Raw genomic sequence first — 15875 nt, forward strand, 5'->3', positions numbered from 1 at the left:
AAATTATATCCCCTGAAGGTTCTCTAACTTCATTTGCACATTGTTAAAGGTATTTCAAACAATTTTTGGGGAAATTGTATATTTTTGAAGGCAAATCAAGCCAGTATTGTAAAATAATAGGTAATAACAAATAATTACTTTATATTAATATTCATCCTTAAAACAATAAACTGCTCCCCAGGACTCAGGATTCTCTTTGATTTCCTCAATAATAAAGAAAATTGTTAAATTAAATATAAATGATAAAATTGGGTAATATAAAATGAGGAAATAGCTACCATTCATTGAGCACTTACTATGTGCCAGGCAGGCACTGTGCTAAGTGCTTTTATACATGTCTAGTTTCATTTTCATAACCACCTGACCACTTAGGTGCTACTATCAATGTAGTTGTGTTGCAAGTGGGAACATTAAGCTCCAGGGAAATTAGGTGATATTTCCAAGGTCATTCAACTTGGAAGGGGTAGGAGTGAAATTGAGCGCAGGTCTTTCGTTTTGCAGCCTGCAGTAGTCCCTCTATCACCCTGGGCTGTCATCAGTGACAGTCACTGCTATTAGTGTGATCTTCCTGAATCCACTAAATGATCTCCCCTGGCTCCTTTCTACTCTGCTCTTACATAAGAGCCATTGTTGCTATTTCACATACTTGGGACCCTGATGATTCTATCCAATAGCCATACTTCATGTCAGTGCTTCTAGCAGTTTCTTCTTTATGTTGTGTTGGTTTCTATTGGGTTCACATGGGTATGTGTTGACCAGGCTCCCACCTTCTCTCAGGTAAACTGCCTGGAAAAAGGGTGCCTCACTGGGCTGGGACCAGACAGTGTCTTTGCTTCAGATTTTCTGGAGGCTTTTTCCTTTGTGATCCTTGTGGGTCCTCACAGTGTGTGTAGGGATCAAATATGAGTGTCTCCAAGGATTGGCAGAATATCCCCTGGTTAAGTTGACTGGGGTCTGGGGTTACTCTGGGCAGATGGAGGAGGAGGCTTTTACTTCCCCTTTTTACCTTGAAACAAGAAGCGGGGGGGGGGGGGGGCAACAGAATGCAAATATATTCTGAAACTAGAATGTCTAAAAATTATTTTTGAAAGGATTTGTGGAGTCTCAGAAAGGTTTGGCCAACCCATGTGGTGTAAGGGGTAAACCCAGAGTGCCTTGGGCCAGCCCACTCTCGGCAGCCTGTGAGCCTTGGTCCTTTTCAGTTTGGTTATGTCCCTGGAGCAGGTGCGAACCAGAGCTGCCTGGCGGCCTCCTCTGTGGTTGGGAGCCCTTCTGTGAGCATCAGCGTTCCATCAACGTTCTCCTCTGATTTGGAACTCCTGTTGTACAATCAGAAATGACAGAGGTGACCTGTGATTAGGGTCAGCTTGAATAAGATCTGTTACTTTTAACTTCTAAAAAATGAGATTTGACCTGAATTAGGAAGTACACTAATTTGTATTATGTATCTCAGTGATTCTCAACCCTGGCTAGACATTAGAATTACCTGAAGAACTTTAGAAAATACCAAATGCCAAATGACTTGTCCCAGAATAATGAAATCAGGACAGCTAAGGCGAGGCCCTGTATCATTTCTTAAAATCATTGCAAGCAAGTGGAATGTGCAGGGGGATTAGGAGCTGAAAACTACTGAGTGGAGAATGGAAAGCAGGGAAGTGGGTTTTAGACTGTTCCTGCTGTTACTCAGAGGACAACTACGACTGCTAGTGAGCTTACCAGGTGCTCACTATGTGCAGCTATAGTTCTAAGTATTTTTCTTGGAATGAAATTACCCTGGGGTAACTCCTTACAGTAACTTATGAACTTATTTCATTTTTAAATAGGTGTGTATGGAAAACTTTGAGGAGGTAAAGCAATTTATTCAGAGTGGAATGACACTTCTTGGAGGTATTTTCTATTGTAAAAGTGAGATATAATCTGTATATGTAGGTATATAGTACGTCTGGTTTTTTATTGCTCTTGTCACAGAAGACTTTGATGGTTCCTGTATGGATAGCATGCCTTGGTCCTGCCAACTGAGATCCAGGTATACTATGGTAATCAGTCAGTAATCTTCAGATGCCAAGTTACAAATCTTGGCCTCCTAATTCCTAGTATCAGACTTCACATGAGTTTCCTGAAATGCATATTTGTAGCAAATAGTTTACATGATGGTGGAAGTAGGTAGACAGTGATAACCTACTTTCCGCCAATGACTCTGGAATATGTAAACACTCTAGTAAGTCCACAAATTGTAACCCATGTACATGGATTTAACCCCTTTGCAAATTCACACATGATCTCTCATGTTATATTTACCCCCTCCCTGCGAGGTCTCCACCATGAAGGGCTGGATGGGTAGGGTGAGATTTAGAATGTATTGTGATTTAGCTGGTTGCAAAGTCTGAGATCACTTGCCTTCTAGTCAGGGCATCATTAATACCATTAAACCATGAGTGCATTGTTGGCAATGGTTTTGGTGTATAGCTCCATACATTTTAACCCACGTACAGATATGGGCCAGCTGAATAGTGTGCAGGGCTGGAGTGTTGCTTCTGATCAGTTATTACCTGTGCCCTCCACCCACCTGAGCAGCCTGGACAAGCTTGACTCTCCAAGAGGGTTAGGTCGATGCCGGCCTGAACTAGCAATTTCTTGGCAGTTTAGAGACAGACCCTTCTGAAAGATTGACTGATGGTAGGAGTGGGAACATGTGGTGGGTATACTATTCCTTTTTTTCTGACTTGACAAGATACTGTAATCCTTGATCCCAAAAGGAAGGACTTGAGTTACAAAAAGGAGACTGACCAGTGTGGGTACTTTCTGGAAGGAAATGAAATGATGTGCCTCTCTAGGCCTCTAAAAATAAGAGGTACTGCCTCACAGGGTGCTGGGACCTGGGATTAGAGACTGGGGTCAGAAGTGGACATTCATAGAGCAGTGGAGGTGGGTGATAGGTGAGTGCTTGTCCTTGTCTTGCTCCAGAACCTTCATGAGTCCTCCTCTGCCCTTTCTTCCCAGATTTACATCTTGAGCACCAAGCTCAAAGGCTGGAGGGATCTTTTTTCCCCAAAACTTGACACCCTCAGTAGAATCCTCTGTAAGACAGAACGCAGGAAGCTTCTTTGATGTTTAGGGAAGCTCCTGTGATAAGTGTTCCCTTTGATCTCCACAGACAAAAAAGTTACTAGCTTCAGGTTTGAAAATTCTGACAGCTTTGTTTACTTTGTACGAGGAAAGCCTAAGTGAAATCCTAAGATGAAAAGCTCTACCTAAATACATTATAATAATACAGTTATACCCTAGGAAAAGAAAAATTTGCTGCTTCCAACTTAAGAAATCCAGGTACCTTTTCTTTTCCCTTTCTGTACATCTGTTATAAGCAAAGAGCCTCTGTCCTAAGAAGATGCAGGAACATAACTGGATGGGAGGTCAGGGATCTGCTGGTGGAGGTAACAATGGGGTCCACAGTGCAAGTGCCCACACTGGTCAGCCCTGTTTCTTTCTCTGCGCGGAATGAAATGAAGTCTTTCTATAAGGATGAGAGGGAGGGAGGGAGGGAAGGAGGATATTTGAGCTGAGCCTGAGTGAAGGGAATGGAGAAGAGCTTTTTTTTCTGCAGAGGAAAGAACTAGTTCAAAAGGTCCCTGACCCACAAGAGGTTGGTGTGTTGGGAGCAGAGAGAAGGCTGTTGTGGCTGGTGGCGGGTGTGGTAGGAGGCAGGGCTTGAGGTCATGTAGCGTTATAAACCATACAAGGTGCTGACTATTTTGTTCTTAGAGAAACAGATTTTAAACAGAGGGCTAACATGGTTGGGTTGATAAGGTTAAAAGATCCCTCTGATTGCTGTATGGGTAGGAAAAATATTAGAGAGCATGGAAGAAACACAAGGGCTCTCCTGGATGGCCCAGAAGGCCTGGGGAAATGTGATCAGATTTGAGTAATATTGTGAAGGTTGAGCCGATAGGACTTGCAACTGGATTGTACGGATGGGTTAAGGGTAGGAGATGAATCAAGGATTACTCTTGGACTTAGGAGCCTATGGGAGAAAGGCTGTATCCTGTAACCCAACAAGGCAAACAGGGGAGGCAGAAATTTGGGGGATGGAATCTAAGCAAATATAGAGTTCTGCTTGGCCTGGCAAAGTGTGAGTTGCCTGTAGACAATCAAGAAGAGGTGCTAAGGAGTCAGTGGGACCCACGTCTGGAGTTTGAGGTAGCAGTCAGGCATGGGTCAGTCCTTTTTAGGAGTTTCAGGGACTTTGGTTCTTATGGAAACTTTCAGTGTTTTAGAAACACTTAGTTGTTGGAGCTTGAGATTGGTACCTGGAGAACATGCTGAAGCACATTGGGATTTCTGCCTCCCTCCTGGGAAGACACACTTACATGATGAGCACATGGGACCCCTCTGCAGCTATACCCATTGCTTTGTAGAGACAGTTCTGAATATCTCCCTAGACTCAGGTGATTGTTTTTCTGAATTCTTTTGCACACTTCCTCTTTGTTAAGCCAGACATAGGTCTCACTTCCTATTTGTGTATGTTCCCAGTGGAGTGCAGCACAATCATTAAGAGCTAACAAACTGTAAGTCACATTCATATTTCCAAGTTTCTTAAAAATAACGCAATCACGAGCATGCCAGGTGTTTGTGCTTAAGTGTCTTTCTTGTACATGAATATTGCAGGCCGTTGTCTCTTTCCCTCATCCAACTGGCCAGCGAGAGTACAGTCCTTGTTAACATCAAGTGGGTGATAAATCAGAAGACTACAAAGAAAAGGGGATGGATGATGCTTCAGGACGGAAAAGGGCCCACAGGCCAAGCCCACTTATTTATGTTTGGATAAATTTCCCCACTTGAACTGTCCCTGGCTTAAGCTCTGCTTCCTCTTTTTATTCCAATTTCTTCAGTCACTTTTGCTCCTTCCTAAAAAATCATCTTTCATCTACTCCAATGAGGCCATTTACCTTATTCCCTCCGCTACTGTTCTAAGTACTCTTGTGTTTACCATATTTGTTACAGTTTGTTCTGCTAGAGAGTCTGGTTAACTTCACTTCTTGTGAAGATGATTTCCCCTGGACCGACAAGTGTTGCCCCTTGGAGAAGAGTCTCTGATTATACTGGTCATATCATTGGCTCTCCAAGTGATTCAACGTGTTGCCAGGTGGGCACGTTGGCCATACCCAGGTTGCCGGAGATGTCAACACCCTAGGCTTTTTGGATAGGCAGATAACCGAGCAACCTCTGGAAAAAAAAAAAAAAAAACAGTCTTCTCTCCTCTCACAATTTAATAGCTGTGTGACCATGAGCAAATGATTGGCTTTCTCCAGGCCTCCGTTCTCTCTTCCGTAAGCAGGGATAATTACAACCCACCCGTGATACTCGAATTACATGAATGAATACCTGTAAAACACCTAGCAGAGTACCTGCTATATTAAAGAAACTCAATAATCTTTAGCTCCTGCCCTAACCCCTCGGAGTCTTTGTTCATCAGGAAACAGTAACCATGCACTCTGAAAGCACACAAACCAGCAAGTGGCTATTATACTAAGACAAACGGAGCTTGGAAGCAAGCTAGACTGAAAAAAAATGAAAGGAATTGACAATCAAGACAAAGTGGAGAAACGGTGCAGTAGTTCTAGGACCCGCCGCCTCAGCCTCACTTGGGAACTTGTAGAAATGCAAGTGCTCAGAGCTGCTGAATCAGAACCTGTAGGCACAGGGCGGGGCAATCTGTTCTAAAAAGCCCTGTATGTAATTCTGATGTACACTGGGCTATCTACAGATATTGGGTGAGAAATCATGGTGCATGTTTCTGCATAGGTATATCTATGTGCATACACACCTATGTGTATGGAATGTTTGTAACTGCTGAAACTATTAACCAAGCATGGTAATACAGCAAAAATCCTGCCCATTTTCCTTTGGTACGGTTGTCTGAATAGAAATATATCTAGAATGCTTATTTGCAATGACTTTGTACTGAATTCATTTTGGGTTTAAAAGTATTGATTCGCCAACTTTCTTCTTTTTCTTTTTCCCTAGGAAATTCCACTTACTTGGATGACCATGGACCACCTCCTAGTAAGGTAAGGCCTCTGCTTGTGGTATAAATCCCCTTTTCCTTCTCTTAGTACCTACAGCCTCCACCAACCCCAACCAGATCTCTCCTGGCCCTGAATTCTTCACAAGAAAATAGTCGATGGCAGATGTCAAGCTAATCTTTGACTTACAGTATGGAGAAAAGGAGGCATATGGAGGTAGCCAAAATGGTGAGAGAGGAGAGCCAGGATCTCATCAGTAGCTGTAGCTGTCACAGCACTGGAGCCTTCAGCTGACTTCAGGTCTTTGGCTGCTTCCCCTGTTTGCTGCCTCATTGGCCTCAGCATCCACGCTGGCCCATGATGTAATGCCCACAACCCAGCCTCCCCATCCCAAGAGCCTTAGCTAGACTCACCTCTGCCCACCTCTCCCCGGCCTGCCTTCACTGGTACACTCCACCCAAGGCTCGACCCCTTAGAACCTGATTTCTCTGCCAGTGCCCTCCCCAGGCTGACGTGGCCTGGCCTGTGTGCCCACTTTTATTCTTTCTATAAGCAGTTTGGGCTTTACTTTTTAAGGGTCAGAACCATCTAGGGAAGTATTAATGTAGTTCTCTACCACTATCTGCTTTCTTGAAGTCAATGAAAACCAAATGTCAATCTACAAAAATATAAAGACAGTCTTTGGCAACTGAAGGCGCTGCCTGCAAAGTACAGTTTTAAGTACATACTGAGAAGAAAACCAACCGCTAACCTTAGCAGCTGGGAATGTATCCTAACGTCAGCTCCGAGTTGGGGGTTTGAAGAACTCCACCCCATTTAAAACCATGAGCTTCAGATTCAGGTGTTTCCGGGCTCACCGCTGGCTCTGCCACTTTCAGTGTCTGACATTGGACAAATTACTTAGTATTTGAACTTGAGTGTTGTAATGTGCAAAGTAGGATTAAAAATACTGCCCACAGTATAGGACGTCTAAAAGGACTGAATGAGGTGAAATATGACAAGCACTCAGCATCTGGCATGCTCTGAGCATTAAATAAGTGGTGGGGAATGTTAACTAGACTGGAGTAACATTAAGATCATTGATGAATGGTACAGTAGTGCTTGTCGCAGTCATGAATGGCTCTACCGCGTGGCCCACTGCATATTGAGTGCCTGTGAAGCTGTAGGTACTAGGAATACAAATATGAGACAAAACCAGAACAGCAGCAACAAACTAGCTCCTCCCCTGGAGGGAAAAAGTATGTAGAGGATTGGACACCATCTGAAGAGAAGAACAATGTCCATCTCATCTCAGTTTCCTCATGTCTGTGCAATTCTGTTCACTCAATTTCACTGAGTTGGACCATGCCACCCAGAGCTGGAATCTGAATTAGATCTCCTGGCTCCTATCCCAGGTCTTCCCACTAGGCCAGTATTCTCAAACTGGAGGCTTGTTAAAGCACAGATTGCAGGACCCAGGCACCTGAGTGTCTCATTTGGTAGATTTGAGGTGGGACATGAGAGTTTGCATTTCTAACAAGCTCTTGATAGATGCTGGTGCTACTGGTCTGGGGATATAAGGCCACGGATATAGAGAAAAACATTCCCCTGGCCATTTTCTGTGTGTTTTTTTACTGCTAATAGCCTACAAGGAGTGGTATGGCTTATTACATAAAGGCTATTTATTAGTATCATGACAATTCCCATTGTAACTTTTCTTGTAGTGAAAACATATTTCCTTTGGTCAATAACCTGCCTAGGAGAGAAAGTAAGTCAGGGTGGGAAAGAAGAATAGCGCAGTTGGCCTGCTAGGTTCCTTTGCCACTGATTGTACTTCTCTCCCAAGTGGGGCCAAGTGCCTTGCAGGGAGGAGGTGTTAGGTGGCTCTGTATGGGAGACCCATCAGCTGTTTCCTTCAATGGCATGTCGGGGCATTGCTTTGGGTTCCGGGTTTGATAAATAGGGTTTTACCTGTTCAGAAGACCCAGGCCCACTTTATATAAACTTACCTTCTTGTACTCAGTCTTTGGTGACCAGCCTGGGGCCACCCTTTTAGTCTGCCTGGGGTCCTTCCGCATGCTGAGGTGGCCATCCTGTCTGTCCCTTTGCTAGTGTCCTCAGTGCCTGGGTTCTGTGTTTGCGGGGGCTCTCCCTTGGCCCTGAACGTCTTCCTCAGTCAGTGCATTGCCTCTCCCCACCCGCCCCGAAGTCTGGTCTGCACCCCTCCCTCTTCCGCCACCTCCAACTAAGGCTCCCTGTGATACAAAACTGATCAGGTCCTATCAGATCATCTTACACCACTTTCAGATTAAAAGAGATTGTAAGCTTTTCCAAGTTTGAAAATTGTGGCTATAATCTCTTTAAACTAGCAGAAGTTTATATAATACAGTCTTTCACTGTAGCTGTTTTCATTATCTAGAAGTGGAATAGCAAAAACACTCTTGACTTTCTAACCAGTAGCCAAAATAAGAATAATATAAAAACAGGTAAAAATAATATTGGTATGTTAACATCTTTTCATCCATGCTTGCTAGTTCTGGCAGGGTGGAAATGAATCCCAGCAGTGATGAGGTCGGACTGCCACATACAGGTCCCTTGAGTGTCCCCCGAGGTGGGGTGTTGGTTATTTAGGTCTACAGACCACTGGCATATCCAGGACATGGTGGCACCCAGAGGATAAGGACTCATACATGTGTGGCCTCCAGCATGAACCCCCCGCCTGGCAGGGGACAGCAGGACTGAGTCCAGACCCACAGTTTTCATCTCTGTTTGGTATTCAGAAATAACTTTTTGATGCCAAGACCCAAAGAGCTGTGATCTAGATAAAATAAGATTTGTAAGCCCTGAAATGTGCTGAGGTTTATAGGCAGGTTCTCATTTTATTAAAAGCGCAGTTCTACAAATTTCACATTCCACAAATTATAGCCATTTGGGGAATGGGGTGTGTGCCACACGGCACAGACAGGGCCCAAGTCTTCATTGTATCCAGTGTTTTCATAAAAGAGAACCAAAGGCCTCTGATTTTCACTTGTTTTTCAAATCTACTTTAACCTTGCAGCTCACCTCAGTTCTTGAGCTAAGTCATTTCAAAACAGATGTTAATATTTTCTTTGGTTGACCACTTTTTTGCTGGCATTCTGTGTGTGTACAGAACACAGTCCTTAAGATTAGATCACTCCTAGAAATGAACATGTAGGCCTCTTCTGAATGAAATAGAAAGATAGCCTCGAGCATAAAAACAGGCATAAAACAGCAAGCTTAGTATGATTGCACTTCCTATAAAATTGTGTGTGTGTATGTGAGTCTGCATGCATGTGTGTGTGTGTTAGTGTGTGCGTGCATGCAGAAAAGAGCCTGGAACAATCACCGTATTTTCTGCAGATGATGAGATTTTTACCCTATTTCTTATGCTGTTCTGTATAATTTGAATTCACTAAAGTAATGTCTGCTCAACCTAAAGACCAGGGAAAAAAATCCTGGTGTGAGATTGAACTTGGACTGGAAAGCCTGCAGTACTCTGGCTCCTAAAGCAGCATTTGCAGTTTTATGGACCCTCCCAGAGCAGCCTCCCCGCTGAAGGTTGACCTCTCTCCTCCTGGGTTCACTTCACCTGGAACATGAGCATCGAGCATTTGCAATGATCAGTTCTAGTGCCTACCAAGCCAGTTATCATTTCACATGCTTCGGGTTTGCAAATCTTATAGATAAGGAGAGTTGGTTTGAACAACTCAAGGAAAATAAAATCCTGCTCCATAGCGGATGTCTATTGTTTCTTATGTGCCAAGTACTCTGCCAAGTGCTTTGCATGCATGTTTAGTCTCTATGAAACTCTATAAAAAGGAAATAATTTTTAATCCTAATTTTACAGATGAGGGAACTAGATCTTACAGAGACTGAATAACTTGCCAAAGGTCATGCACTGAGTATTGGCCTTGGGAATCCAGCCCAGGGCTGTGTAGCTTCAGGGCCCATGCTTTTAATCATTTCAAGATCACCAATTTAAGTAGAAATGCAATAATTTTTACCTTATTCCTAGAATTTACTCTTTTATGTAAGTTATTTGGGACCTTGACTGTTACAATAAACAAGTTTTGACCCTTAGTATATCACCAAAAAATAGTCCTCACCATTTATCATGTGTGTATAATGGACTCTTAATTTTTTAACCATCTGGTAAATATTTTTATTTCTCCCTAATCTTTTGCCTTCCAGTCACCTTTGTGGACATATACACCTTCAGCAATTGTCCACTAACAAACTGTATGTAAAGTAAAATTTGGTATATAAACATCACAAAAGATGAAAGAATACTGTCCACATTCATTGAACAAAATGGATGATCCAGGTTCTTGTTGCAAAATTCTGATGGTTTGTTTTTTTTCTCTTGATGACTAACTGCATGAGAATACCACATTTTCTTTTTGTCATTAGAAATATATTGTTCACTAACTGACTCTTGAGTTTCAGAGACTTGATGTAGGATGTCATCATCTGAAGACTCATAGCTGAGGTTTCACCCCCATGATCCATTTCCCCATCATCATTAGAGTCTTGAGTGCTGTTGTTCAAGTCTTGGCATTCATCTCAGACTCCTCTAATGCATGTGAAACCTCTCCCTCTGTCAACTTTCCTTTCTTTGTCCTTAGAGTCAGGAATGGAAAATTCTGAATTCTCCATTCTGTTCAATGGAAGTTAAAAGCAAACTACAGGGATGGTAGTTCCAGCTTTCCTTTATATCTTTCAGAAAGATGCGCAATATTTTGGGTAATGCAATGAGAAATATGAAGGTGATGTAATACAATTGATTTCCACAATGAATTATTCTTCTAGGCCTACCCTGTTCAATACAGTAGCCATTATTATCAGTGGGTTTTTTTTAACTGTGGAGTATTCCAAACAAAAAATAGTGAAATAAATGAAATGTACACCCCACATACCCAATATATACATGCCTTAGACTTAAAACTTTTTAGCTCGCCAGATTTTTCACTCTTTCTTATTTGTTGTTAGTTACAGGAGGCTGAGGAGTATGGATTTTGAAATCAGATCTCAGTTCAAATCCTAGAGATGTGACTAAGTACTTTACCTCACTGAGCTTCAGTTTTGTTTTTAATTTCTAAATGAGATTAGTAATGTCCACCTCTTGGAACTGCGAGGCTTAAATGCAATAAACAGAAAATACTTAGCATGATGCCAAGCACATGTGAGCACCCAGCAGTGGGTCCTTAGTACTCTCAGTATCTCATTTATAGGGCCTTTGACAGATTTTGGTAACTCAATTTTGGAAAACTTAGAGTAATTCTCACTCCCAATCTCCAACCCCATTTTCTCTGGATTTTTAAAAGCAATTAATTACATATTAGTTGATCTACCAGATACTATCTCCTCATTGATAAGAACTTTCGGGTTCCATAAGCTGCCCCTCCTTTATTCCTTGGGCTAGTTCAGCACACTAAGCAAAGTCTTCCATGACCCATTGCCATAAAACTTTTCTTAATATTGTTCTCTGTGTCCAAACCTGACTTTACCCAAAGTCCTTAAAAAAAAAAAAACTATAAAAAGTGGAGCTGCTTTTCATTTTGTGGAAGAATCAATTGCACTGGGTAATAGGGTTGTGTTTAATGATTCATGATAAATATATTAGGATTCGAGAAAGAAAGAAGTAGCAGGACAGAATGAGGCAGGGAGTCAGGAATCAGTTTCACTCTGATGAGCATGACCTTGAAGGAGTCCCTTTCACAATCTCTCTCTTTTTTATCTTTGCAAATGGTGGGAAAATTAATGACTTGAATATTTTGTTTTTAAATAACTCTAAGGGTGTTTGAGCTCAGTGTGTGCTCTAAAGAACTGTATGCTTTGGTATTTTGTTTGAGAAGAGTAATTAAAAGCTTAGAAGGTAAAAGAATCTCCAAAAGGCCAACAAATTAGCCTTACATAATAGGGTTATTGTTTCTTATCCTGAAGTCACCTGTATTCTTGCTTCACTTTCCTTTGTTCTCATCACAGCTCTTAGTCATGAACATGGAGGTGTTTGGCCCAGTTAGTGGCCCCCTGAGATTTCAACATTCCATGGAGATCTGTGTCCAAGTTCAGAAACAGTACATCTAAATTTATCAATTTTAGGAGCATGTAATGTGTCCACTTTTTCCCCGAGAAGAATATGGTGAACTCATTTCTTCCTCAACAAATATTTAGTGCTATTAAGTACACCTTTCACTTCGGTCTTTTTCATGTAATTAAAAACATTCTGTGAAGTCAGAGGTCTGAAAATACGTGGTTTATAGCATTGCTCTTTTAGCATCTTCCCCCTTCCACTCCCCAAGACCCAAGAGCTAGTTATCACTGATACCATGTTCTCCAAACTTTATTGAAACCAGCACCAATTACAATCATGGGCTTAACAAGTTGTTGGGGTTGGGTTGCCTTTAACATTAGAGAGATATTTAAATGAAGCATGAAATGTTAAATTTGAAGGTAAAAGACCTTGCTTAGTGTGCTGAACTAGCCCAAGGAAAATTTGGGCTATAAACATCCCAAATTTGGGCTATAAACACACAACTTAGTGTGCTGAACTAGCCCAAGGAATAAAGGAGGGACAGCTTATGGAACCCGAAAGTTCTTATAAATTAGGAGATGGTATCTGGTAGATATATTTAATTAAGAAATTGTTTTAGTAAATGCCACCATTCTTGGCAGGGGAACAGTTGCCTCAGGGTTTTCAAAGTTGCTAGTAACTTAATCATCTTAGCAGCTCCCAGTATAGTTACCTAATTCTTTTTTTTTTTATGTCTTCCTCGACCATATGATCAATTTTTTGGTTTTAAATATTATACATGCTCTTACTTTGATTTAATTTGGAAAGTAGGAAAATTATAGAGTAGTAGGAAAAAATAATCACCCATACTGCCACCACTCAGAGGCAACCATAATGACGAGTTTTTCACAGTCCTGTCCAGTCTTTCTTTATCTATATGAAGGGTACTAAAGTCTTATGCATCATTTATTGTGAATATTTTACCAGTCCTTTTATGTAGTGTTTATGTTAATTAAAGTTAAGAAGGTACCCACTGCATAGAGTTTAAAGCATGAGATGGCTCATGGGCTTATTATAAAAAGTGACCCCTGACTACGCCTTCCCTATTACTCTTTCCTCTTCAGAAGTGATTATTCTGTTAACTGTGTTAGCTTTCATATCTCTGAGTAACCTGATTATGTTGCTTCTTCTTGATTTTTCTCAGCTTTAGGCATTTTCCGTTGGCATCCTTCGTGGAACAGGATTTAGCAATTTCATTGCAGGCTGCCCACTACCACCATGCAAACACCCTTCTCATTCTGAATTCTCCTAAACTGCGTGTGTTATTTGGACTAAATGAGTACTCAGTGTTTTTATCGTTGACATTAGGTAAATAATTGCCACAGCTGAGCCATTACGATAATGTTTCCTTTCCTGTTTAGCTTTTTGTTTTCTTTGTAATAAATAATTGTCTTGGTTTGGAAATTTATGCTCATACTTTTCTGTGGTCTCCAAGTTACCCCCAAACTGTGATGTAAATCTCCTCTCACAGCCTCCAGACACATTAGCTATTTTATCAGTGTCGCATTGCTGACATCTCTCCTGGGCCTTGGCATCTGCTCCCATCTGGCTGGTTGCACCCAGCCTCCCGCTCACATGTGTCCCAGGAGCTCCCTTCACTCTCTTTTGTTTGCTTCCAGTTTCCTGCATAGCCATGCGGCATTAGCTCCTCTTGCTGCGGTAACAAATGACAATAAACCTAGTGTCTTAAAACAACACAGATTTATTATCTTATCACTCTGGAGTTCACAAGTCTGAAGTGCGTCTAAAATCAAGGAGTCGGCAGGCTCCTTCCTTCTGGAAGCTCTTAGAAAAGAATCTATTTCCTCAACTTTCCAGCTTCTAGAGCCCACCTACGTTTTTTGGCTCCTGGCCCCTTTCTCCATGTTCAAAGCCAGCATTGTAGCTCAGATCTCTGACTTTGACTCTCCTCTCTCCCTCTTCCATTCATAAGGACCCTTGTGATTATGTTGGGTTCATTTGAGTAATACAGGATAATCTCCCCATCTCAAGGTCTTTTATGTCATGTAAGGTAACATATCCACAGATTCTGGAAGTTAAAACTTGGACATCTTTGGGTGGGGGGCATTATTCTGTCTTCCATGCATCTCTTTCCTCAGGAGCTTCTTGAGAAAAGGTGCACAGGATGGACATTTTCTGAGACATTGCATTTCTGAAAATGTCTTTATTCTATCCTTAATTGATAGTTTGACAGGATATAAAATTCCAGATTGGGAATCTATATTAATCAAGATAGGCTAAGGTAATGCAAAATTTCAGTGGCTTCACACTTTGGAGCTTGTCTTGCTTATGTAGGACCATCTGTGGGTCCGATGGCTCTTAGGAAAGTTCCCTTCCAGAGCTCTTGCAGAGATCCAGGCCGTTTATATCCGGTGGCTTCAGCTTCTCCACTCAGACCCCCATGTCACAACGGCAGGGCAGAGAGGAGCTGGAGGGATGTGTAAAGACTTTTTATCCCTTCATCCTGAAAATGACAAGTCACGTTTGTAAGCAGTCTGTTGACCAGAATTGGCCATAAACCCTGCTCAGTTGCAAGGGCATTGAGAAATAGACCTCCTAGGTATTGTGAGCATTAAATATCTCTGCCACAAAATCATTTTCCCTCAGAATGTTAAGGTCCTTCTCCACATGAGCTTACAGTATTATTGTTGAGAAGACTAATCCTTGACCCTTTATATGAAAATCTAATCTGTCTTTATGGAAGCTTCTTATTTCTATTGTCCTAAATGGTTATAATTTTGTGCCTACTGTGTGTCAGTTTTCAGATACTATTCTGGGTACTCAGTGGACTTTCAATCAGGAAATTGATATTCTGTTTTGGGATATTTGCTTGAATTTTTTCACTGATTTCTTCCTCTATATTTTCTCTTTCTGTTGTTCTGATCTCCTCTTATTTGGATGTTGAACCTCCATGACTAATAGTTTATATTTCCTATTTTGTTTCTTTTATTTTTCTTTATCTTTTTGCTCTACCATCTGGTAGAATTTCTCATTGCTGTCTTTCAATCTTTCTGTTGAGTTTCTTCCCTATGGTTCTTTTTTTTTATTTCTAAGAGTTTGTTTGATATTGTTACTGTCTCTGAATGTTTTATATTATAGCATTCTTTGGTTCCATAAAGGATTTACATTTCTTACAAAAGGTTTATTTCTAGATATTTTTAAAAATTGTTTGGTTGTTATTCTGAATGGAATATTTTTCTACTATATGTAAATAGATTGTTGTAATATTGAAAATTATTTATTTTGTGCTTTATATATACTCATGTTGCTGAACTTTTTATTTCAATAGTCTTTCAAATTTTTTTCTTAATAGGGAATACTTGACAAAAAAAATTCATTTTATCTTATTTTATCTACTTTTGTTTTAAGTTTTTATATTCCAGAATAATATTAAGTAATGCAAGGTCCATGGTGAGGGGAGTATGTATTAATAATCACCATGTCACACTTTTAGAACATGTACCTGGCACATAGTAGCACTCAATAAATATTTGTCAAATGAATGAATGGTAGTTATAGATAACACCTTTGTTTTGTTTTAAGTTTCAATGATTATGCTACGAGTGTTTTATCACTAAACTTAATTTTGACATTGAGGTTAAAATAGATATTTCTTATCATGTTAATGAAATATTCTAATTTTTTGAAAACATACAACTTGAAGGAATTGTGTTTCCTTGTGATCTTCCACTTAGAAACAGGTATTGAATTAAATTAATTCACTTTTATTTTTAAAAAAACTAATGGGGGACAGATAGGTTGATAAGTATAATCAGATACTT

At 40.8% G+C, this 15875-nt stretch overlaps 1 protein-coding gene across 2 annotated transcripts in view; it reads left to right on the top strand.

Moving 5' to 3' along the window:
* Positions 1-15875, top strand: part of UST (uronyl 2-sulfotransferase) — a 262562-nt gene that overhangs the window by 98601 nt on the left and 148086 nt on the right. For both annotated transcript variants that reach the window (XM_054721950.1, XM_054721951.1), the window contains exon 2: positions 6022-6065. In XM_054721950.1, the coding sequence (XP_054577925.1) occupies positions 6022-6065 (44 nt within the window). The remainder of the gene's footprint in view (positions 1-6021; positions 6066-15875) is intronic.

Source organism: Eptesicus fuscus, chromosome 10 (assembly GCF_027574615.1).
Source record: "Eptesicus fuscus isolate TK198812 chromosome 10, DD_ASM_mEF_20220401, whole genome shotgun sequence".
Lineage (NCBI taxonomy): Eukaryota > Metazoa > Chordata > Mammalia > Chiroptera > Vespertilionidae > Eptesicus > Eptesicus fuscus.